Genomic DNA, 24,811 nt, shown 5'->3' on the forward strand with positions numbered 1-24,811 from the left:
CAAAAATGTCAGTTAAGCAAAAGTCACGTTTGCATATTGACTGAATCAGCCGGCAACTTCCCACATCCCAAAGTGTCAAACTTCGGCATCTCTCCATAACATATATACAACTCACATGATATGTGTTGAAAACATGCAATAATCAAATAGTTTGTAGTATGATGATTATTTATAAAAGCACCAATATAACATATTTCGCCTTACTACGCTAAGCCAATTATCATACACAAAGGGGAAGTGCACACCAGTTAGAATGTCCCTTTTCTGTACATCCTAATCACTCCTACCCCTCACAACCAGGCTTCTTCAGTGCTTGGCAGATCAGGCAGCTTGATCAAATACTTCCAATGTATAAAGCTTATCCAGTGAGCATTGTTATTTCTTACTGGCGTTGCACTTTAATTTTGAAATAGATTTAATTTTATACAAACCCTATCATGATCATCAAATCCTACCATTGTCCCCATCCACTGGATTAACCAGTATAAATATTACCAATGCACCCAGTCCACTGATTTATCCAGTATAAATGCCACCAATGCACCCAATCTACTGGATTATCCAACATAAATGCTTCCACTGAACTCAACCCACTGGGTTATCCAGTCAAATGCTACAATTGCTCTGAACCCACTGGTGTATGTGGTTAAATGCCAGCATTGCATCCAATCCAATGTTTTATCCAGCAGTATGCTACCTTTACGCCTGATCCACTGGTTCATCCAGTATAAATGCCAACATTGCACCCATCCACTGGTTTATCCTGCATAGATGCCAACATTGCAACCACGGTACTGGATTATCCAGCATACATGCTAGCACTGAACCTGTACCCTGGTTTGTCTAGTATAAATGCTAACTCTGCACCTGTACACTGGTGTAGCCAGTATAAATGCAAACATTGCACCCAATCCACTGAATTATCTAATATACTTGCTAACACTGCACCCAATCCAATGGTTTATCCAGTAACACGCTACCTTTACACCCGATCCACCAGTTCATCCAGTACAGATGCCAACATTGCACCAGATACGCGGTTTTATGCAGTATAACTGCTAATATTGCACCCAGTCCACATGCTAACATTGCACCATATGCATTGGTTTATCCAGTATACATGCTAACATTGCACCCAATGCAACCCAACGTTATCCCAGATCTATCTATCTATCTGTTAAATATATCATATAGGACACACACACACAGTGATATTTGAGAAGTGAAATGAAGTTTATTGGATTTACAGAAAGAATGCAATAATTGTTTAAACAAAATTAGGTAGGTACATAAGTGTGGGCACTGTTGTCATTTTATGAATTCCAAAACCTTTAGAACTAATTGGAACTCAAATTGGCTTGGTAAGCTCAGTCACCCCTGACCTACATAGACAGGTGAATCCAATTATGAGAAAGTATTTAAGGGGGTCAATTGTACGTTTCCCTCCTCTTTTAGTGGTCTCTGAAAAGTAGCAACATGGGAGTCTCAAAACAACTCTTAAATGACCTAAAAACAAAGATTGTTCACCATCATGGTTTAGGGGAAGGATACAGAAAGCTGTTTCAGAGATTTCAGCTGCCTGTTTCCACAGTTAGGAACATATTGAGGAAATGGAAGAAGTTAAGGCTCGAAGTGGCAGACCAAGTAAAATCTTGGATAGATAGAAGCGAAGAATGGTGAGAACAGTCAGAGTCAACACACAGACCAGCATCAAAGACCTACAACATCATCTTGCTGCAGATGGAATCACTGTGCATCATTCAACCATTCGGCGCACTTTACACAAGGAGATGCTGTATGCGAGAGTGATGCAGAAGGTAGCCTATTTTCCGACCACAGCACAAACAGAGCCGCTTAAGGTATGCTAAAGCACATTTGGAATAAGGAGCTGTGGACTGATGAATCTAAAATTGAGTTATTTGGGCATAACAAGGGGTGTTATGCATGAAGAAAAAAAAAAAAGTACACAGAATTACAAGAAAAACACCTGCTACCTACAGTAAAATATGGTGGTGGTTCATCGTGCTGTGGGGCTGTGTGGCCAATGCAGGGACTGGGAATATTGTCAAAGTTCAGGGACGAATGGATTCCACTCAGTATCAGCAGATTCTGGAGATCAATGTCCATTAATCAGGGACACAGCTGAAGCTGCACCAGGGCTGGCTCTTTCAACAAGACAACGACCGTAAACACTGCTCAAAATCCAGGCATTCATGCAGAGGAACAAGTACAATGTTCTAGAATGGCCATCTCAGTCTCCAGACCTGAATAGAATTGAAAATCTGTGGTGGGAGTTAAAGAGAGCCATCAAACCTGATTGAACTAGAGAGGTTTTGTAAAAAGGAGTTGTCCAAAATAGTACCTTCAACCAGAATCCAGTAATTTCTGCAAAAGGAGGATCTACTAAATATTGATTTCATTAATTTTCTGTGGTGCCCAAATTTATGCACCTGCCTAATTTTGTTTAAACAATTACTGCACACTTTCTGTAAATCCAATAAATTTCATTTCACTTCTCAAATATCACTGTGTGTTTCCTATAGGATATATTTAACTGACATTTTTTGTTGTAACAACCAATGATACATACACGGAAATCATGACTATTAACAAGGTTGCCCAAAGTTTTGCATCCCACTGTAGGAGATGGCACCTCATTAAAGGGACAGAACAATATGGAGGCTGGCATCTTTATTCATTTATTTAAAATCCAGCTACCTAGCGGTTATGCTGATCTTTGAACTTTAAAAACGCCCCGATATTCATACTTGTTCTGATTCACTGACTCAGAAGATACTAAGTGTGGACAAGTCTATCTCCAAGTAGTATTTTTATATGAAAGTTAGAAATAGCAAGTCCAATACTTCATTTCTTCATGATCCCTCAAAGTGGACCCAAATTAAAAATACAAGATTTCAGAAATAAAATCAATTTTCTAAATTATAATAATAAATAGCAGCCTTTTTTCAGCTGCATGATGACGAATATAAAATATTTTACATTTATTGGAGGAACCCCTCCCTTCCTTTCATATTGCCGGGACAGAATCCGGCAAACTGATGGAGTAGGTGGTGTCCGGCAAAGGAGGAATTGCTAATGGCTGCCACCTGTATAACCCTTGTTATGAAAAGAGAAGGGTGAAAAGCATGCACTGAAATGCTCATAGGCTTGAAGTAGTGTTTATTTATCTTTGTATGTGTCCGAGTGGTGCAACTAAATATTTTGAATTAAAAAAAAAAAAAAAAAAAAAAAAAAAATTTGGTTTGGGTCCGCTTTAAAGTCCCTTATGACTATTTGCTACATGTATGAAAGCTACATTGGCTTCAATTCATCAAAGGGTGTTCGATAACAAAACCCCAGTCCTTAAAATACCGCATTCGGTATTTTACACTTCACTGTGCTAATTCATCAATATTTTCCCATGTGTGGTAGAGGTTCGTTAAAGAGGAGCTGTTAGGTATAGGGTCTCAGAGAAAATAAACACATATATCAGTAGCTAAAGATTGGCTGTACTTACATTACATATGCATTTCACTGTCCACGTTTGGATTTCACAGAATTTGTATATAGTATGTGCAGAGATAGATGCTCCTGACAGCTCATGGCAGGCTCCATGTTTGTGAAGCCAAATGTGTCGTCATGTCCTGCCTGCTTCTGATCACAGATAAGCTTGTACTAAATAACACAGTGTGCAGTGAATATTAATGAGCCATGTGGCTAGGAACAATAGCTGACTCCTGCAGTGAAACTCTGCCCCGAGATTTATCAGTGTTTCGCGATGGACTGATTAGAAGCTCCTGTACTGTCTCATTAGCAGCCGAGGGGAGGGCCCCAGAATGCTTTGCAGTTTAGCTGCGGCTTGCGTCTTTATGGGTCTATAACAGACTAAGATAAGCACACATCAAAGGTAACTGAAATGTTTATCTTCACTAATGGCTTTTGAGCTTCCTTCTAAACTGTTTAACACAGGAGAATAGAGGTTTAAATTAGCTTCTGCAGCCTGACAGTTACTCTTTAAGTTACCGAACTACTAGGCTTCAATTCATCAAAGGCTGTTCGATAACAGCAGAGTGGTGCAGAGCAGCTTGGAATGTCCATGTGTTGTTACAAGCTGATAACAATAGAAGGCATCCAGACATCCCTTTAGATGTAAAGGTGTTATAGTTACTGTTATTTATACTGCCTCTGCTGCTCTGAATCTGTCGATCAGTCTTTCTTAACATTTTATTTATTTGCCACAACGTAGATGAACTTCCTGGAGACATTACAAATGCCATGCTTGGTGATTTCACCACCAGCATCTTTGCATTATCAAACAGGGCCTGAAAGGGTTACACCACCGAAGGGAATCTGGGGATATATTTTGACCCGTTCTCTCTGCTCACTGCTTGGGGGGTCTGAAAGCTTGTGTGGAGAAGCCTGTGTGACCTATCAGCGGCACTTGCAGGAGAACAGGGGCTGTTTCTATTGGCTGCCTGCTCCTGCTAATCATGAAAACATTCACACAGAAGGCTTTCGAAGCCTGTAACGACAGGGGAGAGCTTGAGATAAACACCGAATGTGTTATCGAATGTGGGAACCTTGATGAATTAACATTTGTTGAGCACATGTCGGTAATTTATCTCATTGCTGTGTCATTTCAGCTTCTCATTCGGTAACAGCTTTGATGAATTAACATTTTCTAAAGTGCTTCGTTAAGTCAGCTGTTTTCAGCATTACCGAATGCGGTAATGCTTGATGAATTGAAGCCATTGTGAGCAGTATAGCAGATCTACAACATCAGGAACTCTTAAATGATATCCAGCATGTAGGTACAGCCATCTCCCATTCTCTTTACAACAGTCCGCACCGTTGTCGACACAACAAATACATGAAGGGCCCAAAGAAACACCCCATTAAGGCTAATACTAGACATGATGCAGTCATAAGGGAAAACGAGCCAGGCAAATGTACAGTACAGATGTCAATCAATGCAATGCATGCTTTACATTTCTCAAAACATGCGCTTCAAAGTTTAAAAACAAAAAGAAAAGTCTGCAATCACATGCCAAAACTTTGTAGCCATACCAAGAGTTAGATCAGACAGTTGTATGGGCTAAAATGACTGGCGATTCAGCATTTGTGCCATTTTGAAACTGTAGCAGCCTTTAAACCAGGGGTCTCAAACTCAATTTACCTGGGGGCCGCAGGAGGCAAAGTCAGGATGAGGCTGGGCCGCATAAGGAATTTCCCAATCGCGGCGTATCGCCGCCTCTGCCCGCCCCTCTCACTCTTCCTTCACAGAGAGGGGCAGGGAGAGGCGGCGATCTGTGCGGCGATTGACGTCAGGAGGGGCAGAGCTGAAGCTGAAAGCTCTGCCCCTTTCAGGAAATGCCGGCGGATTGTCCCCCGGGCGATTTGGGGGCTTTGCAGCCCTCGTTTAGCGGCGGAGACGGCGGATTACTTGGGAGTACTGAAGCGAACTATAAGGAAGCGCTTTTGCCGGCGAGGGCCACAAAAATATTGCATCGAGGGCCGCAAATGGCCTGCGAGTTTGAGACCCCTGCTTTAAACAATACCTTTAACCAGCTGAGCGGTCTGGACGAGCTCAGCTCGTCCAACACCGCCAGCGGCTGCCGCTCAGGCCCTGCTGGGCCGATTTTGATGAAATAAAAAGCAGCACACGCAGCCGGCACTTTGCCAGCCGCGTGTGCTGCCTGATCGCCGCCGCTCTGCGGCGATTCGCCGCGAGCAGCGGCGAAAGAGGGCCCCCCTAGCCGCCTGAGCCCTGCGCATCCGGAACAAAAAGTTCCGGCCAGCGCTAAGGGCTGGATCGGAGGCGGCTGACGTCACGACGTCGGCTGACGTCGATGACGTCACTCCGCTCGTCGCTATGGCGACGATATAAGCAAAACAAGGAAGGCCGCTCATTGCGGCCTTCCTTGTTTATTCTGGGCGCCGGAGGCGATCGGAAGATCGCCTCCGGAGCGCCCTCTAGTGGGCTTTCATGCAGCCAACTTTCAGTTGGCTGCATGAAATAGTTTTTTTTTTATTTAAAAAAAACCCTCCCGCAGCCACCCTGGCGATTTAATCAGAACGCCAGGGTGGTTAAAGGACAACTGTAATGAGGGATATGGAGGCTGCCATATTTATTTCCTTTTTAGCAATTCCGGTTGCCTGGCTGTCCTGCTGATCCTCTGCCTCTAATACTTTTAGCCATAAGGTTGCTTTCACAGTGGGACGTTACAGGCGCACGTTAGAGCAGCCTGTAACACAGCCAAACTTACAGCACTGAAAAATCAATGGGCTGTTCACAGTGCCCACGTTGCGTTGGAGTATAACGCTGCACGGTAAATGAAAGTGCAGTGTACTGTGCGTTATACTCGTATGTGGCTGCGTTCGGATGTTTGCACATGCTCAGTACTGTTTTTTTTTTTTTTTTTGCCGCATACGCCGGTTTCATCCGATAGTATGCGTCAAAAAGTACGCATCATGGACGCATCAATAGACGCATAACGCGGCTCTATATAACGTCCAACTTCTATGCTCACATACGTTGTGTTGTGTTAGGGGCACGTTATGCGACCTTACTGTCGCATCTAACGCAACGTCTTAGTGGGAAAGAGCCCTAAACCCAGAACAAGCATGCAGCAGATCAGGCGTTTCTGACATTGTCAGATCTGACAAGATTAGCCACATGCTTGTTTCTTGTATTATTCAGACACCAATGCAGCCAAACAGATCAGCAGGGCTGACAGACAACTGGTATTGTTTAATCACTTCACCCCAAAGGCGTTTTTACCCTAACGGACAAGAGCGATTGTCACCTTTCAGTGCTCATCCCTTTCATTTACCAGTAGCTTAATCACTACTAATCACAATTAAATGATCTATATCTTGTTTTTTTCACCACCAATTGGGCTTCTTGGGGTTGAGATTTGTTTTCAGTAATTACTTTATTTTCTATGCATATTAAAAGGGAAAAACAAGGGGGGGGGGGCGAGGGAAATACACCATTTCTCTCAATTTCATCCCCTATACTTTTAGGCCTTTCACAGCAGGACGTTGCGGTTTGATGCAACGTTAAAGTTCCAACGCAAATTACAAAGCAGCGCCCCAAAAAAAGTCGCAACACAACTTAATGCCCAGTTATCGTCGCATACAGTAGAGCATACAGGAAATGAAAAGTATGCTTCCAAGCCATTACTGAGCATGTGCAAACAGTCTAACGCAGCTAATAACGTCTATAACGCACAGCATGCAGCACTTTCTACTAAAGCTACACACAAACGCAACGTGTGCACTGTGAATGTCGCACAGACTTCATATTGCTTTGCGACTTTTTAGGGGCATTGCGTTTTGCGTTGCTATTTTAACGTTGTATCAAACCGCAATGTCCTACTGTGAAAGAGGCCTTAATATAAACACTGCTACTGCGCATAAAACACACATTTTATCTGCCTATTTGTTCTGGTTATCACAACATTTCAATTATGTTCCTAGTACAAAGTATGCTGACAATATAGTATTTGGAAATAAAGGTGTATTTTTTCCTTTGGTGGTTTATTTCCCCACTATTTTCATGTGTACGTGCGCGGGGATGCACGTGCAGTGGCAGCAGCACTCTGACTTATAAAAACGTCCTGGAGCCATTAAGAGACTCTAGCAGGAATTTTGTCAGCTTGTCATTAAGTGGTTAAAAGGAAACCAAAATGGCAGCCTCCATAGCCTTCTCACTTCAGTTGTCCTTTAACTAACCTTTTAGCAATCCTTGTTTTTTTTCTATTTTCTGCTGATCTTCAGCCCAGGAAAACCTCAACCCCCTTGGCGGTACGATTCTTTCCAGATTTTAGTGTCTAAAAGCGGTACAATTTTTTCTTTGCACCCTTTCAGACCCTACAACCTGGAAAAAAAGTCATGCTGCCAGGGAGATCTGCACAGCCCCAATAATAACTCACCTCCCTGGCTACAGCGCTGCAACTCTAAAGTGAGATTGCCGGCTGTCATGACAACAGCCGGCGATCTCACTAGGAGGAAGCAGAGCCCGAGGACAGAAGAAGAATGGCATCCGACATCGGGATCCCTGGGAGGTATGTAGAAATGCTCCCGCAGTGCGCTATACTCTGCATAGACCCTCTGGTGGCTACCCTGAGCAGAGGTCGGGAGTACCACTCTGAGCTACGGTTTTCCGCCCAGACCCTAGCTCGGGTTACTGCCAAGGAGCTGAAAGGAGTTATCAGGCGAAGGGAAAAAAAAAAAAAAAAAAAAAAAAAAAAAAACACAAACACACAGCTTTACTCACCTGGGGCTTTCTAGAGCCACTTGCAGCAGACTGTCCCGCGCCGACCGCTCCACTCTCCGCCGCTATCCCGGTCTCCATGCACAGTGCAGAAGCCGACCCCGAGGTTGTCCTTACTGCGCCTGTGTGAAGCGTCGCTGTCAATCATGGCCACGTTGTCCGCAGCGTGCTGCGCAGGCGCAGTATGCAATTAAACAGATAACTGAAAAAAGCAAACCCAATAATCATGTTTATTAGTGTAAATTCAAATACCCACTGTGTAGTTTTCCTCATTTTTGCTGTGCACCTATACATAATGGCATAAGGTGTACCTGAGGGGAGGGGGGGGGGGGGGGGAATTGTTAAAGCTATACTTACCTTGATAATATGTAAAAGGTCTCCAGCTATATCTGAGCCATTTATTATTCATGGACCCCATCTTGCTGCTACAGGCCCAGTTTGTAACTTCAACTGATCTCAGTTTGAGCACAGTATATGCCAGTGATGGCTAACCTTGGCACTCCAGCTGTGACAAACTACAAATCCCATCATGCCTCTGCCTCCCCGAGTTATGCTTAGAGCTGTCACAGTATTGCAATGCCTCATGGGACTTGTAGTTCCACCACTTCTGGAGTGCCAAGGTTAGCCATCACTGGTATATGCGATGTTCAGTCTGCACACACTCATGGATCATGTTCGCAAATGGCTGTGCTGAGCAGTCACAGGCGAGAGCAACCTGGGCAGGTGCATTTTGGAAAGAATCAGAACTGCACATACCCATAGCACAAAGATGGCGGGGAGGCCAAGAACAATAAGGAGCCTGGAGGTGGCTGCAGAGCTTATACAGGCAGCCGACTTATGAACACCTGCCAATACGAATGGCCCGAAATGTGAAGTTTGATTCTGTGGGAACAAGCCAAAAACATTTTTCAAAAAGACCTTGGAGTTTGAGAAAAATCGATTTAAAAAAAAAAAAAAATTCCTAGAAAAAATGTTTTTTAAACTGATAAAATTACATATTGCTGCGGTATAGTGAGGACACTGGAGGGCCGAGATGACGCAGTGTAGGGGCAGAGGTAGCACAGCGCAGGACACTGAAGGCATGGGGAGCAGAGGTGACAGAGGTAGGCAAAGAAGAGGTACAGGGGGACAGAGATTGTACAGTGTTTTGACTAATGGACAGATTCCGGTTAAGCGCAAACCTACAGTCCATAGATCATTCGTTAACTGGGGACTGCTTGTATATCGTCAGATATGTATAATGTAACATTCCTCCTCCTCCCCCCCACACTTTAAGATCCCTAATGCTTAACTATTTATTTCTTAAGTTGGGTACACGTTCAGGACTCCTATTGCCCGAAACCATCTTTACAGATGATAAATGTGGAAGTGTTGGAAAGAGAAGAATACAGACATGCTGAGGGACTGCAAATTGAGCCTCATGTTCTGCTATATGTGGGAGGTGGAGAGGGGGGCACCCTGCTATGAAAGACTCCTTTGGAGCTCTTGCAGAAATAATAGGTCACTGGGTGAGGTAGATCAGTCTGCAGTATCAGAAGAAAACTATATACTTGATACTCTATAGGAAACTGATTATCCTACAAGTATATTTTTCACATGTGGAAGGAAACTGTCCCTGGTGGAAACTCACACAACCATTGAGAACATACAAACCCCATACATGTCCTGGCCAAGATCTCAACCATGTAACTTCTTGTGAACTACCGTATACACCCCCTTACATAGACATATGATTTATAATGCAAAGAGGATGCTGGGAGATTCAGTCTGGTATCCATTTTTCTTCTTACTTTGTGGGTCACATGGTCGCACTGGATTGGCCTGCCCACTTACTGAATCAAGAAAAGAGAGGAACCAAGCAGTTTCGTAGTGGCAAGCACATTCAACCCATAAAAATTACATTCTGACCATTTTTCTATACTCTGTTCACAATAATTTACTAACCTGATCACTACTAAAATTTGCCTTGTTCCATACAGGATAGCTATCCATGGGTCAAGAACACCTGCGTCCAGCAACCGACTGATCAGGTCGTAGTGATTTATCACCTTGTCCCACTCATATTCCAGCAGAAACCGGTTTTAGAACTGCCTGAGCTGTTGGCCCCACTGGTGTTTTGTGTAAAGCTGTTGACCTCCCACCACCAGGGCTGGCACTTACATAGGAGCAAACTGAGCAATTATCCTAGGCCCCAGAGCCAGCTGATGGACCCCCAGGTCACCCCCCCTCCCCCCCCCCGCTTGGTTAGAAGTGGTTGTCCAGGGTCTCACTTCACTGCAAAGTACTCACAGCGTTCTCACCTGTTCGACCAGTGCACTCCTCCTTTCAGCATTTCCTGCACCCCCTTCCCAGTTATATGCTATGCAAGTACATACATGCCTTCAAGGACTGGAGCAGAGGTGCCGGAGGGGATGGAGATGCAAGCATACTGATAACAGAAGGGAATGCACTGGCCAGACAGGTGAATTTGCTCTGCTGCGAGTATTCTTCAGTACAACAGGGCCTCAGGGGGCAACCTAATACAACTGGGGGCCCCATGTTAGTTTTTGCCCGAACTTTCATATATCTAAGGCCAGCACTGCCCACCACTTGAGGAAAATTTTCTGGCGCATTTAAAGAGAACGTGAGCTAAGGAGAGGGAATCCTCCGGAATGGATCCTAATGAGGCTTCCCACAGTGTCCTCCAGTTCCCCAGCTGATCTGGGCTGCGCTCCTCTTCTGGCACAAGCACGGCTCTGCATGCACAGTACCACTTGCGCATGAGCAGCTCTGGCTCACTGCGCAGGTGTGGCCTTACTTGTGCAGGTACAGTACAGCTACACTTGTGCTTGAAGAGGAGTGCAGCCCCAATCAGATTACCGACAAGCTCGTGGGTAGTCTTTTGAGGGTCCACAAGCAGCAGGGACCAGAGGACACCACGGAAATCTCCTTAGGTAAAGTAAGCCCTCAGCTCGGCTGAGGTATACTTTAAATTACTCTTACAATTGATAAGCTGTCCAAAATGTATCAGCAGTTTATCGACTGTATTTATTAAGGTTAATAAATAATCCCCAGAACGCTTCTTCACAGCGACTGACAGAATTTCTAACAGAAATACCAGCCTGTGTTTGGTCACCTTTAGTAAATCAGGATCAATGAACCTAACAGAATTATTAACAAAAATGAACAATAGACCAATAATAATACAACTTGGATAAATCAGTTACACCAAACGCTGCAGGTTTTTTTTTTGTTTTTTTTATAAACAATGTTATAATTTTATACAAATGATGTAACTTCATTCTACTGTGTCTGAGGCCTAAACACAAAGGCCAAAAGCAGTTACACCACCCTTTCCTAACACAGTACATTTACAAGGCTATATTTCTATACCTCATACACCGTAAAAAGAAAATCATATAGTACTGTACATTAAAGTACAAGAATCCAGCCAACATTATATTCATACCACCAGCTTACACCCTTATCAGCATGTTTCCATGAAAGGAAGGTTGAACGAAGGTCAGAGAAATAAAGCCATTAAAAAAAATTATATACCCGGGACATCAAAATGTATGCTGCTTTATTTACTTTCACAATGCAAAAATAAATTAGGGAAAATGTATGCCACATCTTAATAAGAAATGGTTATCACCAATTATAGCATCATTAATGATGAAACCAGCATACAGTTAATTGAATTACATAATGCAGAATGAATGCCCTTTTCTCCCATAGCAAATGCCATGTCAAAACCATTTACAATAAAAACCATGCAGTTAAACAGCCACAGAGAACCATCATCCTACAGCTCACACACAGGTGGTAACAGTTACACCATACAGGCCTATGGCTGACTAACTGTATACCTACAGTGAGAATCCAAAACTACCACAAAACAAACTGCTGTCAGTGTCATCATGCATCATCAGAGCAGCAGCACAGCAATGGCTGAGCATATAAATAGCACAGCAAACTGCAGGATTCTGCCTGAACCCCCAGGATATACCTGACCCTGAAAAGGCCATGCCTGAGAAAGACAAGACATTGGTGCTTACAGTCGAGGTGTTTCTTCTTTGGCCCCATCACTTCATGAGTGGTCGCCTTGCATACTGCCCTGGCCACTGCTGAGCCTGTCACACTGTACTGTGCGGCCGCGATGCGATCTGTCAGCGTCTGGCCCGACATCTTCTTCTCTCCTGTCACAAGAGACATACAATACAAGCAGCGTCAGTGCAATGCCATCCCTCATCACAGCCAGCTATAGACAGCAGATGGAACATGGATGATGCTGCAGGAAGAGACAAGATCATCCTAGTTACTGCAAACCATAGAGCCCTATCCCCCCCTCCTCCCCGCAGAGCCCCCCTACATGTGACAGGTGACTGTGCTGATCTGATCACCAGTGTCATGTACCTGGTCAGCCTTCAGATGAAGCGAGCCCCCCTTCAATCAGTTACAGCAGCAGCACCGAGGTCTTGTCCCTCACAATACAACACATCCGCCTCCACCACCTCCTCCTCCTCCCTGTTATCCTCCCTAGCAGCCTGGGATTACAATATCACCGCCCCACCCCCCACCTGCACTCACACATCTCTCCTTTCTCAATTATTAAAGGGCCGACATGCCAGTGGCTGCGCACCGGGGATGCCCTGAGCTCACGTTATGGCCACATGTACTACCACATGCAGCTCCAGCCATGATGGGGCGGCCTGTCAGCTGATAGCAGAGCACGCATATCATGCTGCAGCCTCATAGTATATCCATGCGGAGGATGCCACTGCGCGACTAGGCGTGCTGCCCCTTCCAGCAGCACAGCATTGGGCTGCATGGCAGAGGCACAGCTCAGGAAGGATGCTCACACCTGAGTATGCGGGGGATTTTCTTCTGTCACTGCTTGCCCGTCGTCCTCCTCCTAGTGATGCTGGAGAAAGGAGAGACTGAGCTGGTTCCCACCCCCCATGCAGGGAGGTGTGATCACCTCCTCCTATCATCATGTCAGAGACCCCAGACCAGCACTCGGCACGCAGGAAGGATGGCACAGGTCTAGCATTCTGGACCACTTTTATATGCTTGCATTATATTATATATGTATAGAGGCTATAGTCCCATATATTGTATGTGCAGCATCTTCTATCACATGACACTGGGCAACTGTGGGTGGAACTAGAGTCCTCCAGTTTACAGCTACTGTATATGGGGCTGTTAGTATGAATGAAAAGCAGGATGCGTGATGGAGGAAAGCAGCACATTGTACATTCCTGAAATGGCTGCTGCATTCATAAAATCAAGCTGCACAGACAGGAGAGGTGCCTGAAGCCTATTCCGCAGCCCTGTGCACCTGTCTCTCATCCACACGTCTGATTATTTATTCCTCTGCATCCCCAGGATAATCCCCCATTGGATGCTCCCGAGTTACTCACAGTCACCCTAGGGGTGTACAGTGCTTGCAGTTTCCCCTTTATGTTCCTTATGTTTCCCTTTGCAGGATGGAAGATCCCCGGAGAAGGAATCTAAACTGCAGACTGTGTACCAGAATTATTAGCTGTGTGAGTAGTTGATCCTGAGCGCAGTCTCCCCGCTACACTCAATGGTTTCTTCTAATCAGGTGATGCAGCATTAGATTAACCCTAAAGGAACTGTTAACTCCTTCACTACACGCTGGTCGCTGCTATAGTTGTAATACCTCTGTAAGTTAATTGAGAATCATTTTCTGCACTTCATTAACATTATAGAATTTTGCTAACTACATACAATCTTTTTTATTACAGAGCAGAATGCTGTCGTGTATTTTTAATAATACAGTACTGACCAACAAAATATACAAACTTTTTTGGTGCAGTATGTTTTTTTGTTTGTGGAAGTCCTGTAAACATACCTCAACACCAAGTTACACAATTTTTTTAATATTTCAGTGTGGAACGTTTTTGTTTTTGTTTTGTTTTTTTCCCTCACTAGCGGTGTCCTCGCAGTAGATATTTCCCCTCACCTCTCTCCTTGTCCCTTGCACAGATTTTGTGCGTTAACGCCGTTTGCGTTAACCGAGGTAAAATGAAAGTCCATAGACTTTCACTTTACCTTTCACACCCGACGCTGTGTTTCGATGCATTGCGGTTCCGACGCACCCGGGCGCAGTTTTTCGTCCAACACACCCGCGAGCTGGCGTTTTCCGTCGGGTTTAATTACCAGCTACCGCCGCTGATTGCGTCGCACCGCACATACCCGACGACACGCCGCAGGCAGACAACGCGTGCAGGAGAATGGCTCCTGCACGCGTTGTCTGATGTGAAAGAGCCCTTAAGACTCCTTTCACACAGGCAGCTGGCAAGCGGGGAAGTCAACGCCTGTCAGCTGCTCTCCTGCACCGGCCAGGCGCTTGTTAATACCCGGTACAGCACTGTACAGGCGGCCCCCCACGGAGGGAGATCTGAGCGCGGCCACAGCCACGCTCACACTCAACATGTCACGGTTCTCTGCCACGCACGCATGGTGTTATAACCACTGCAATTCGGCTGCATTTAAATTGCACACAAAGGCTAGCATTCATAAAAGTGTAGTCGGTAATGAAAATCAGTGCGGGAAAACGCCGCTTTCGGTATCTTACACTTGTGTGGTCATTCATAAAAAAAGTGTACAGGTGCGATAGCAGTGCAAAGATTTCTCGAACTAGGCAGGCGGTAGGCTTGCGGAAACACAGGAAGCTGCCGAGTTGATACATTTCTCCGTGTTCCGCTCTACTGCAGCTGCCTGGGAGGTCTGTGTGTCCATTAACTTAACATGGTTATCGCCACATCCAAGGGAGCGGTATTTCCCGCCCTCATACCGCTTGCGTTAATCTTTATGAATTAACATTTTGTTACATTTGTTACGATAGTCACCGCACAAGGCGGTGATTTATCGCTCTGCTCGGGAATGTCAGCTTTTCATGCGGAAACAGCCTTTATGAATGCAGAATTTGCTATGTGCTCGGTAAAGTCAGCTGTTTTCAATGTGATTTTGCTAAGTGTGACCCATGCCTAAGGATACTTTTACACTATGGGCTTGATTCACAAAAGCGTGATAACTGATAGCACGGCAGTTATCACGCAATCTGCCACACACAAGGGTTTGCACACGTAAAGGTTTACGCTTGCATGATAAACGACAGTTTGCACGCGATCAGGCGCACGTGATGGCATGTAAACCTTTGTTTACGCGTGAAAGTATTCTTTTACGTGCGCAAACCTTTGCGTGTGGCAGATCGCGTGATAACTGCAGTGCTATCAGTTATCATGCTTTTGTGAATCAAGCCCTATATGCAGTGCAGATCCACAAAAAAAAAAAGGATTGCAACAATGATGGATAGTCACACCGCACATTTTCAATGTGATGCGACACAAACAGTGCAGCATACTGTCCAGAGACTGAAGTCTGGTACACACTTTCAAATATGATTGGCCAATCATTGACCAATTTTACCACCTCCATGGAGAGAAGTTTTACCTACACAATCTGCTCATAGTATTATTCAATATCTGCTAGCCCTCATACTACATGGTGGTAAAATTGGTCAGTGATTGGCCAATCGTAACTGAAAGTGTGTACCTGGCTTTAGGCTGCTTGCACACCAAGACGTTACAGGCGCACGTTAGTGCGCCTGTAACGCTCCCCCAACGCACAGCAATGTAACACAAGTGGGCTGTTCACACAGCCCACGTTGCGTTACATGTAACGCTGCACGTTCTGTGCAAAGTGCAGCATGCTACGGCGTTGGAGCGGCTATAGCCGCGTTAGACTGTTTGCACATGCGCAGTGGGGGGCGGAGGAGGCGGGGAGAGCCAGCTACAGTAGCCGCGCACATGGCTACTTAATATTCACTGCACTGGCGGGCGCTGATTGGCCGGCGGGACCACGTGATGCGGAGTGTCTCGCTCCGCATCACGTGGTCCCGCTGGCCAATCAGCGCCACTCTGGGAGATATTATGGGCATCGAGCAGCCTAACGCGGCTCACTCTACCGTCGGCTTTTGCAGCACCATACGTTGTGTTAGGTGCACGTTATGCGACCTTAACGTGCCACCTAACACAACGTCTTGGTGTGCAAGAAGCCTTAAGGTGTATACACTCATCCCATTTTGATTGGCTAATTTAATACCCTCCAAGGAGTATGAGGGCCAACAGACTTTTAATACTATGAAGATTGTGTAGGTAAGGTCTCATACCACATGGAAGTGGTAAAATTATCCAATCATTGAATCTCTCTCGATCCAATAATAATATCGAATATGTTTGTTGATCGGGATGCCAAAATGCTAGCTGTACGGCCACATTAAAAAGACCTAACAGCCAGAAGCAACAGCATGAACAAACTCCTGTTAAATCACTGACATCATCGTGTGGACGGACCCGCTTGAGCTTCGGTGGAAAAAGCCGAGCCTGATTGTGTCCATGCTACTGCGCAGGTGAAGATTGCTTGGGCATGCGCCGTCGCATGGAACTGATTGGTCTCCGGCAGAAAAAAAACAATCAGGTCCATGCTACTGCACATGAGCAAACTGTCAACAAGCCCTTGTTGATAGTGTGAACAGCCCAGTGGAGGACAACAGGGAAATTGCGGCCGTTAGATGAACACACATGTATAGAGGAGCCTGTCTCCCACTTCTCTCACATGAGACTGCAAAAGCAACTGATAGATTGTTGCCTGCGAGCAAATTCTGCCTTGATAAAGTGGCCCTGCGTGGCTCCGAAACGTTGGCCATTTGCTTTTTTATGGAACCAATAAAGTATTACTTCGGATGTGCCAGCTCCTGACTGTATTGCATAGTACATTTTCTGAGCGTTTAGGGAGTGATTTAAACTGCTAGCAATCTCCCTAAACGCTCAGCTAATGTTAATGGATGGGCCAAATTCCACTGGAGCGATTGCGATTACCAAATCGCAAAACTCAGGACATGCAGCATTTGTTAGCGTTAGCAAGATATTTCCTCAATCCTGCTGCAAATTGCACTGACAAGTCCTACGCACCCTAGGATACCCACGCAAAGTTGCGTCTTCAATGAAATACTCAAATAGCCTTTCCATCCTCCAATGTGGCCGTTAGCTGAACACACATCGCACTGCATGAGTGTATAGAGGAGCCTGTCTCCCACTTCTCTCACATGAAACTCTGCAAAAGTGACTGACAGATTTTTCCCTGTGAGCAAATTCTGCCTTGATAAAGTGGCCCTACGTGGCACCAAAACATTGGCAATTTGCTTTTTTTATGGAACCGATAAAGTATTACTTCGGGTGTGCCATCTCCTGACTGTATTGCATAGAATGGGAGAAACTCTGGAGAACTCAGTCTTCCCTCTCCCAAGATGATTATCTTCCTTCAGGCCTCGTTCCCATTGAGTTCCAGTTACCTTCGCGTTTTTCGTTTTTGGAGGAGTTTTTTTTCTCCTCCCAGCGCTCAGGCGGGCGCTGCGTTTTTTGTAAAGCGCTTCCATAAGTGCTTTTTCAGAGTGATTGCGTTTTTTCACTCTTGACACAAGTCGGGAAGTGAACTCTTTGACCTGGAAAATAATAAATATAATGTATTTATTCTTAAAGGGAACCTGAAGCGAGTAACATTATTTAAAATAAACATATGATGTAGCTGCAAATGAATATTACATACTAACCCCACCGTCAGTTCCTCTCAGAAGCTCACCATTTCTCCTTACAGTGATCCCTTCCAGTTCTGACAATATTTTGTCAGTACTAAAATATACCAGCTGCTGTTAGTTATATATCAGCAGCTGTCAGTTACAACTGAATGTGCAAGGTAATGTCCATGTTTCCCTATGGCTCAAGTGGGTGATATTACAGTTTAACAGTGTGCCGACCAGGAAGCTGTTAGGGGGTAATGGCCATTTTTAAAATGGAGGACGGAGAATTCCATTGATTACAGTGGACAAATGGAACGCAGGAGAGGAGAAAGATTGAGGAGTAGACTACACAGTAGGTAAGTATGACCTGTGTATGGTTATTTTGACTTTTTATTTTCAGTTCTGGTTCTCTTTAAAAATGCGAACGCAATTGCTGCACAAACTAATTTTGTGTTTTTCCTATACCTTCCATTGAGGTGGAATCGCCTCAAAAGTGGTTCACGCACCGCTTTGCTGCTCGCACAATGCACGACCCGTGCTGATATGAACAGTTTCATAGATATTCATTGCACAAGCGTTTGGCAGGCGATTTTTAAAATCGCCTGCATGTGAAAAAAGGCCAAAAACGCCTCCAGTGTGAACGAGCCCTAAGGGCCCTTTTCCACTAGCAATCGCTAGCGATCACGCTGAACGCTAGCGATTGCTGAATCGCAATTACCGGCGATTCCCCGACGTTCGCGGCCGTGATTTTGCTATGCTATGCACTGCATAGCAAAATTGCGGCAATTATCGCTCCGCTGCGCGTTCGCGTTCCCGGCAAAAACGAATCGCGGTAGTGGAAATGACCTACCGCGATTCCTATGTTAAAAAGCAAACCGTAGCGATTGTAAAATCGCTAGCGGTTTGCGTTTTTGCGATTCAGCCAGCGCAAACGCGCTGGTGGAAAAGGGCCCTAAGGGTTTAAATTTTGAGATTTTTTTTTTTTTATTTTTTAAATGATGACAAATAGAAAGATCCATGTGTAATCTGGAAAAAAAAAGAAGCTCTTAGTCCCCAAAAAAAGGCAGTGTTTCCCCATAAAAGAAACATAATTAGGCAGGACATTCCATAAACATAACGTTGTTTGGTCTGCAGCCTAGCAGGTGCTAGAATCCCTGTGCTGTGCTCCTCACCTCTGATAGTTTTCCCTAGTGGTTGTAATGGATTGCGGAGATGCCGCCGCGCGGTCTGGCAGCGGGGCGGCTGTCTCCGCGTTCAGACCGGCGGTTTCCGCACAGCAGCATGCGTCTGGTTTGTCTGAGCCTTCTAGTGCACACAGATGGAGAGCTACGCGCGCGCTGGAAGGCAGACCCTTTATGCCAGTAGGAGAGGGATCAGCTGATCAGGTCGATCAGCTGATCCCAGCGCAGTTACTGATTGGCTGAGTGGCGCTGAGGAGCGCTGCAGTATATATAGATCTTGCTGGTCAGTGTTGGGTTGTCTGCCGTTGCGAATACTTACGTGTGACCACTCAGACCTCAGTCAGATCCCACAGTGTGTTAGAACCAGGTGGACCTGGGAATTCACACTTAGCCAGATTACGCTTGTGTTATACTTTAGACCAGTTCCGGGGTGTTGAGACCAAGGACCTCACACCCAAGCTTAGGATTACTGTGTTATTGCTGTGTTATACTTTAGACCAGTTCCGGGGTGTTGAGACCAAGGACCTCACACCCAAGCTTAGGATTACTGTGTCATTGTTGTGTTATACTTTAGACCAGTTCTGGGGTGTTGAGACCAAGGACCTCACACCCAAGCTTAGGATTACTGTGTCATTGCTGTGTTATACTTTAGACCAGTTCCGGGGTGTTGAGACCAAGGACCTCACACCCAAGCTTAGGATTACTGTGTCATTGCTGAGTTATTCTCTAGACTAGTTCCTGGGTGTCGAGACCAAGGACCTCACACCTCAGACTAGGACTCTGCTTTATATCTGTTATGACTATTTGCTCTGTCGAGCTCTCTCTTGCTTTCTGATTCGGTACCTCTGCATATCTGCCTACCTGTTGCCAAACCCTGCCTGTACGCGGTTACCGAATCAGCCTGTCTCTGTACCTTATCTGCTCGTGTGTTGCCGACCTGGCCTGTCCGACCCTTCAAGCTGTCACTCACCCCTTGAGTGCTCAGTCTATCTGTACTAGCTGTGACACTATTCCACCAAGTGTCTGTTAGCAATTAGGACTCCTGCTCCTCAGAGAGTCCGGCCTGCTAAGCAGCCAGTGGCCTCTACTCCTCTGGAGTCCCCTGGCTTCAGTACAGTCTATTATCTGATCACCAGGTATCACTGGTTGCCAGGTTCTCTCCTCTCGAGGAGATAGTCCCTGCACAGCCGAGGACCACCTGCCCCTCAGGTGGTTCCTGGCTGAGCTGCCTGTGTCTCCCACCTCACGGGAGATAGCCTACAGTTACACCAAACACTTATACTTCATTAGGTGTCCAGAGGTTAGTCATACTTGTATTATTGATGATTCTGCAGATCATCCATAATCAAGTATACATCTGTATTGTTGATGATTCTGCAGATCATCAATAATCAGATTCTCTCTGTGTGCTGACACCGATCGTTACAGTGGTCTGTAATATAGATTTGCCTGTTAGTCTAATGGTTCACCCCCTGTCGACATCCCCAAATAGCTTTCTTCAATTGTCTCATATCATTCTTTTCTTGATCTCTCTTCTATTTTTTTAACTTCTTGTTTCCTGGCTTCATGATTGTCCAGATGGATTGTACTGTATATATTAGCTTTTCGCTGTTCAGATGTACACTATGTATATAAAGGCCTGAAGAAGGGTCACTAGGATCTGAAACAAGTCATAGTTACATAGTGTGAGGATCCGCGTGGCTGCCTGTGCAGGCAGGCAGCCTTTTGACCACTGTTCAGGTCTGCATTCTGCAGGTCTCTGGAAGAGAGACCTTTTGTCAGTTGTGCAGCTTGCTGCTGAGGAATTTGCATACGTTTGTCATGCAGATTGCCTAGCCACATCCCTTGTTGGCTTGCTCTATAAAGAGCTATGTTTCCCACAGTAAGTGGCTGGTCATAAGAGTTAGTCCTGTGGAACACTCGCCTGGAGTGTCAGCCTTGCTCTTTGTTTGAAGATTAGCCTAGAGTAATTCCTGGAACTGCACTAGGCAGTTTCCCTAGTGCAGTTAGGATTGCATTATTTGTATTGCCTGTTCTGTCTGTCTGTGGGGTACTAACCAGAGCAGCGGTTGTTACTGGTAGGCCCTTCTGTTCATCTGTCGGTCGTGCTTGGATCGCACTCGCTCTGACGGTAAGAGCAGTGGATCGTATCTCTTGCGTATTCCTGTTTTCGTGTGTCTGTCTTGTCTGCTAGGACCGCTTGCTGGACGCTCGGTGAGGTAACCGTTAAGCAAGCGCTCGCGTCCTCTGTTTTATGTTTGTCTGTCGGTGGTTAGTTAGGCATGCTTGTCCCTGTTGTGCTTAGCACGCGGGGTCCGCGCATAAAACGCGTGCACTGTTGCGAATGTGCGGTGTTCGCGTTTAGTTAGCGTTTGTTATTTTCCTTATCTTCTTATTGTATGATTTGCTGTGCCTTTGCTACTCTCGTGCTCTGCCTTGCTGTAGCCTTGTGTCACCTCTGGCAATCGCCTCTCCCGCGATTGCGTTCCTACTTCATATCTGCTGTTGTGTATGCACCGTCGCGGGTTGGCGACTAGTTTGGTGCACACACATACAATCTGTCCCTTTGCTCACTCTCTTTCAGGGCTATCTTGCCCTGCGTTTCCTACCTTCGTGCAATTCCTGTCTGGCATGTGTGGCAGGGCAGAGGAGCTGTTCCTCTGCACTCCACAGCTCCACTTGTCGACAGGAATTTCCCTCTACAGGTGCATTGCACCTTTTGCTGGGTTCCCGCAAATTATACGCTTGTGGAGGATTTCTGCAGTGTCAGCGCACGTCTTGTGCGCTGACCACGGAGAGAATTCCACAATCGTTACACATAGATATTTGGGTTTAAAAAATGTCCATCGAGTTCATTGAGAAAATAAATTACAACACCAGCCTGCTCCCTTACATATCCCTGTTGTTCCAGAGGAAGGCAAAAATCCCTTACAAGGCATGGTCCAATTAGCCCCAAAAGGGAAAAAATTCCTTCCCGACTCCAGATGGCAATCAGATAAAATCCCTGAATCAACACCTAGTAATTTTAGCCATGGATGTCTTTCAATGCATGGAAAGCATTTAAGCCCCCTTTAAATGCAGATATAGAATTTGCCATAACTACTTCCTGTGGCAATGCATTCCACATCTTAATCACTTACTGTAAAGATCCCTTTTCTAAATAAATGGAAAGCTTGGTGTATTTTCCTTCTTAAAACAGAAGGAAATCTGCAATAATTCAGCTATAAGTGAACATGTGTGGTTACCCACAATGCACTACTACTGAATATGCAAATTGCTAAGACATTTTTCCTCCATGCGCAGATCATGTCCCCTAGTCCTTTGTAAAAGCCTAGGGCCAAAAAGCTCATCCGTCAAGCTTTTATATTGCCCTCTGACATATTTATACATGTTAATTAGATCCCCTCTAATGGGTCTTTTCTCCAGACTTAAGGCTCATACACACATCAGACTATAGTCTTTGGAAAATGAAAGATCACAGACCAATCTTACCACCCTTCATGTAGTATGAGAGCCATACCTTCACAGTCCCATCAGATAGAAATCTTTGCAAGATGCTGCACACATATATGCTGTACAGACACAAAAGATCAGTATCTGCAAAAGATCTGTTCCTGCCAAAAATCCATTCCTGCAAATTGCAATGATAGTCTATGAGATCTGCAGATCATCATACACACATGATTTAACTGACATTCATCTGCAGATCAGATCTACCAGAATGGATTTTCAGATCTGCAGATGATTGCTTGATCTGCAGATGAAGGTCCTTCGTGCAGCCCACATTGTGTCCAAAGTCCAATCGCACAACTGGGATATGACAGTTTTCAGCCCAGACACCTCCAAAAGAAATGACACTGCAATTGTGTTTTGGGTTGAATATAGGTGGCGGTATCAGCAGCAGTGGCCTGTGGCACCATGGCGGCCAGATTGGGGAGGTGACGATTCTCCTGCGGCCTGAATGGGATGCTGCAGCTTTTCTCCCTGTGGCGGTTGGGGGTTGAGTGGTGCGGCTGGTGGTAGCGGCAGAAGGATGTGGTGGGTCTCTCCGTGCCAAACCCACCGAAGCATCCTCCTCCTCAGAGTTAGAGCTGACATCCCCATCCTGTGGATGGTAGTAAAGGTTCTTCATCCCATCATCAACATCATACCCCCCCCCCCCCTCCTCAAAACCCAGAACATCCTCCTCAAACTCCTTGCGGCTAACAGCCCTGAGTTCAATCGCGGTGCCTGGAGTGAAAAGCTCGATGACTGAGGGTAGGCTGCCCGCTGGGGTCGACACTGACACGGCAGACCTTCTGAGGGTGGCTGTAATGTTGCTCCCTGTCCTCTTGCCCTTGCTGCACCTCCCCCAGCTGCCGGTGCCAGCAGACATAGTACAACTTATACGTGATGATGTCACCAGATAATGTGGGGTACTCTTACTTTAATAAAATCGGGGTTGGACTTTACATCAAATCAGCACGGAGTGACAGACTGCAGAGTAGAGGACAGACAGTGCACACTGTGTTATAGTGGCGGCCTGGCGGGTACACGCGGTGCGTTCCAGCACTCGATTTCCCGCTCGATTCCCGTCGACTCGATTATTTCCGACATGTCCGATTTGCTTTCATTCACTCAGTAAGGTCCTGTCTGTGTCTGTGTCTGTGTAGGCCAGCAGGACAGTATAGGGAATAGGAGGATTACTGGGTTATTGTATTGTAGTTAGTACTGCAGTTAGTTGTTATGGCGGCGGCCTGGCGTGTACACACGGTACGTTTCCGCACTCGATTTCCTGCTCGATTCCCGTCGACTCGATTATTTCCGACATGTCCGATTTGCGTTTCGATGGATCGTTAGGTCGATTTGGCATACTTTACATGCGAATCGACCTGATCGGACATGTCGGAAATAATCGAGTCGACGGGAATTCCCTATACTGTCCTGCTGGCCTACACAGACACAGACACAGACAGGACCTTACTGAGTGAATGAAAGCAAACAATTACAAGCTAGCTAGCTAAAAACACAATAGAATAATAGTGTAGTGAAGGTGTTTAGCACTCAAAGCTTTAGGTTTATCACTGTATACAGCACTTGCAAAGCCAGCACTGGAGCAAGTCTGTCAGTGACCAGCCAGCCACACAAGCAAGGACGATCTGTCTCATCATGCCAGCCCTCCTTGCTATACAGGGGGGCTGGCCAGGGTTCCCTTCTGTGATTGGGTGCCAGGACTTAGGCTGGGAGGCCTCTGATTGACTCAATGAGGTCAGGTGGGGCTGGCCAGGGTTCCCCTCTGTGATCGGTTGCTAGGGCTTCTGCTGGGAGCCCTCTGATTGGCTGAATGAAATAATCTCCTTACTAGTTACACTATCCGGATCCGGATATCTGGACGGATACCCGCGGGTATCCGGATTATGCAGCTAGCTATCCGGATAGAATCCGGATAGTGCTATCCGGATAGTGGCCCAGGTATCCGGATCCGACCCGGATAGCGGAAAAATGGTCGGATACCCGGGTTTACCCGGGTACCCGGATCCGGATGAGCATCCCTGTATATCACATCTACAGCATTCCCAATATCCACATTTGCTTTCACTACCTCATAAAAGCTGAGCATGTTAGTCAAACAGGACCTGCTGTTCTTAGTAAACCCATGCTGATGCTGAGAAATGAGATTATTTTCTACTATGAAGTCTTGTATAGTATCTCTTAGTAACCCCTCAAATAGTTTGCGCACAACTGACATTAAGCCTACAGGTCTATAATTTCCTGGATCTGACTTTT

At 45.7% G+C, this 24,811-nt stretch overlaps 1 protein-coding gene across 19 annotated transcripts in view; it reads right to left on the minus strand.

Moving 5' to 3' along the window:
* SNAP91 (synaptosome associated protein 91) overlaps nt 1-13,814 on the minus strand; it is a 195,083-nt gene extending 181,269 nt beyond the window's left edge. For 15 of the 19 annotated variants that reach the window (XM_068281572.1, XM_068281564.1, XM_068281578.1 and 12 more), the window contains exons 1-2: nt 13,122-13,222; nt 12,316-12,456 (exon numbers count right to left, since the gene is read on the minus strand). In XM_068281572.1, the coding sequence (XP_068137673.1) occupies nt 12,316-12,445 (130 nt within the window). In that variant the 5' untranslated portion in view covers nt 12,446-12,456; nt 13,122-13,222. Of the gene's footprint in view, nt 1-12,315; nt 12,457-12,673; nt 12,779-13,121; nt 13,224-13,680; nt 13,736-13,790 lie in introns of those variants that run through there. The other 4 variants (XM_068281569.1, XM_068281568.1, XM_068281565.1 and 1 more) reach the window with 4 other exon arrangements.
* Between the last annotated feature and the right edge of the window lie 10,997 nt (nt 13,815-24,811).

Source organism: Hyperolius riggenbachi, chromosome 4 (assembly GCF_040937935.1).
Source record: "Hyperolius riggenbachi isolate aHypRig1 chromosome 4, aHypRig1.pri, whole genome shotgun sequence".
Taxonomy (NCBI): Eukaryota; Metazoa; Chordata; class Amphibia; order Anura; family Hyperoliidae; genus Hyperolius; species Hyperolius riggenbachi.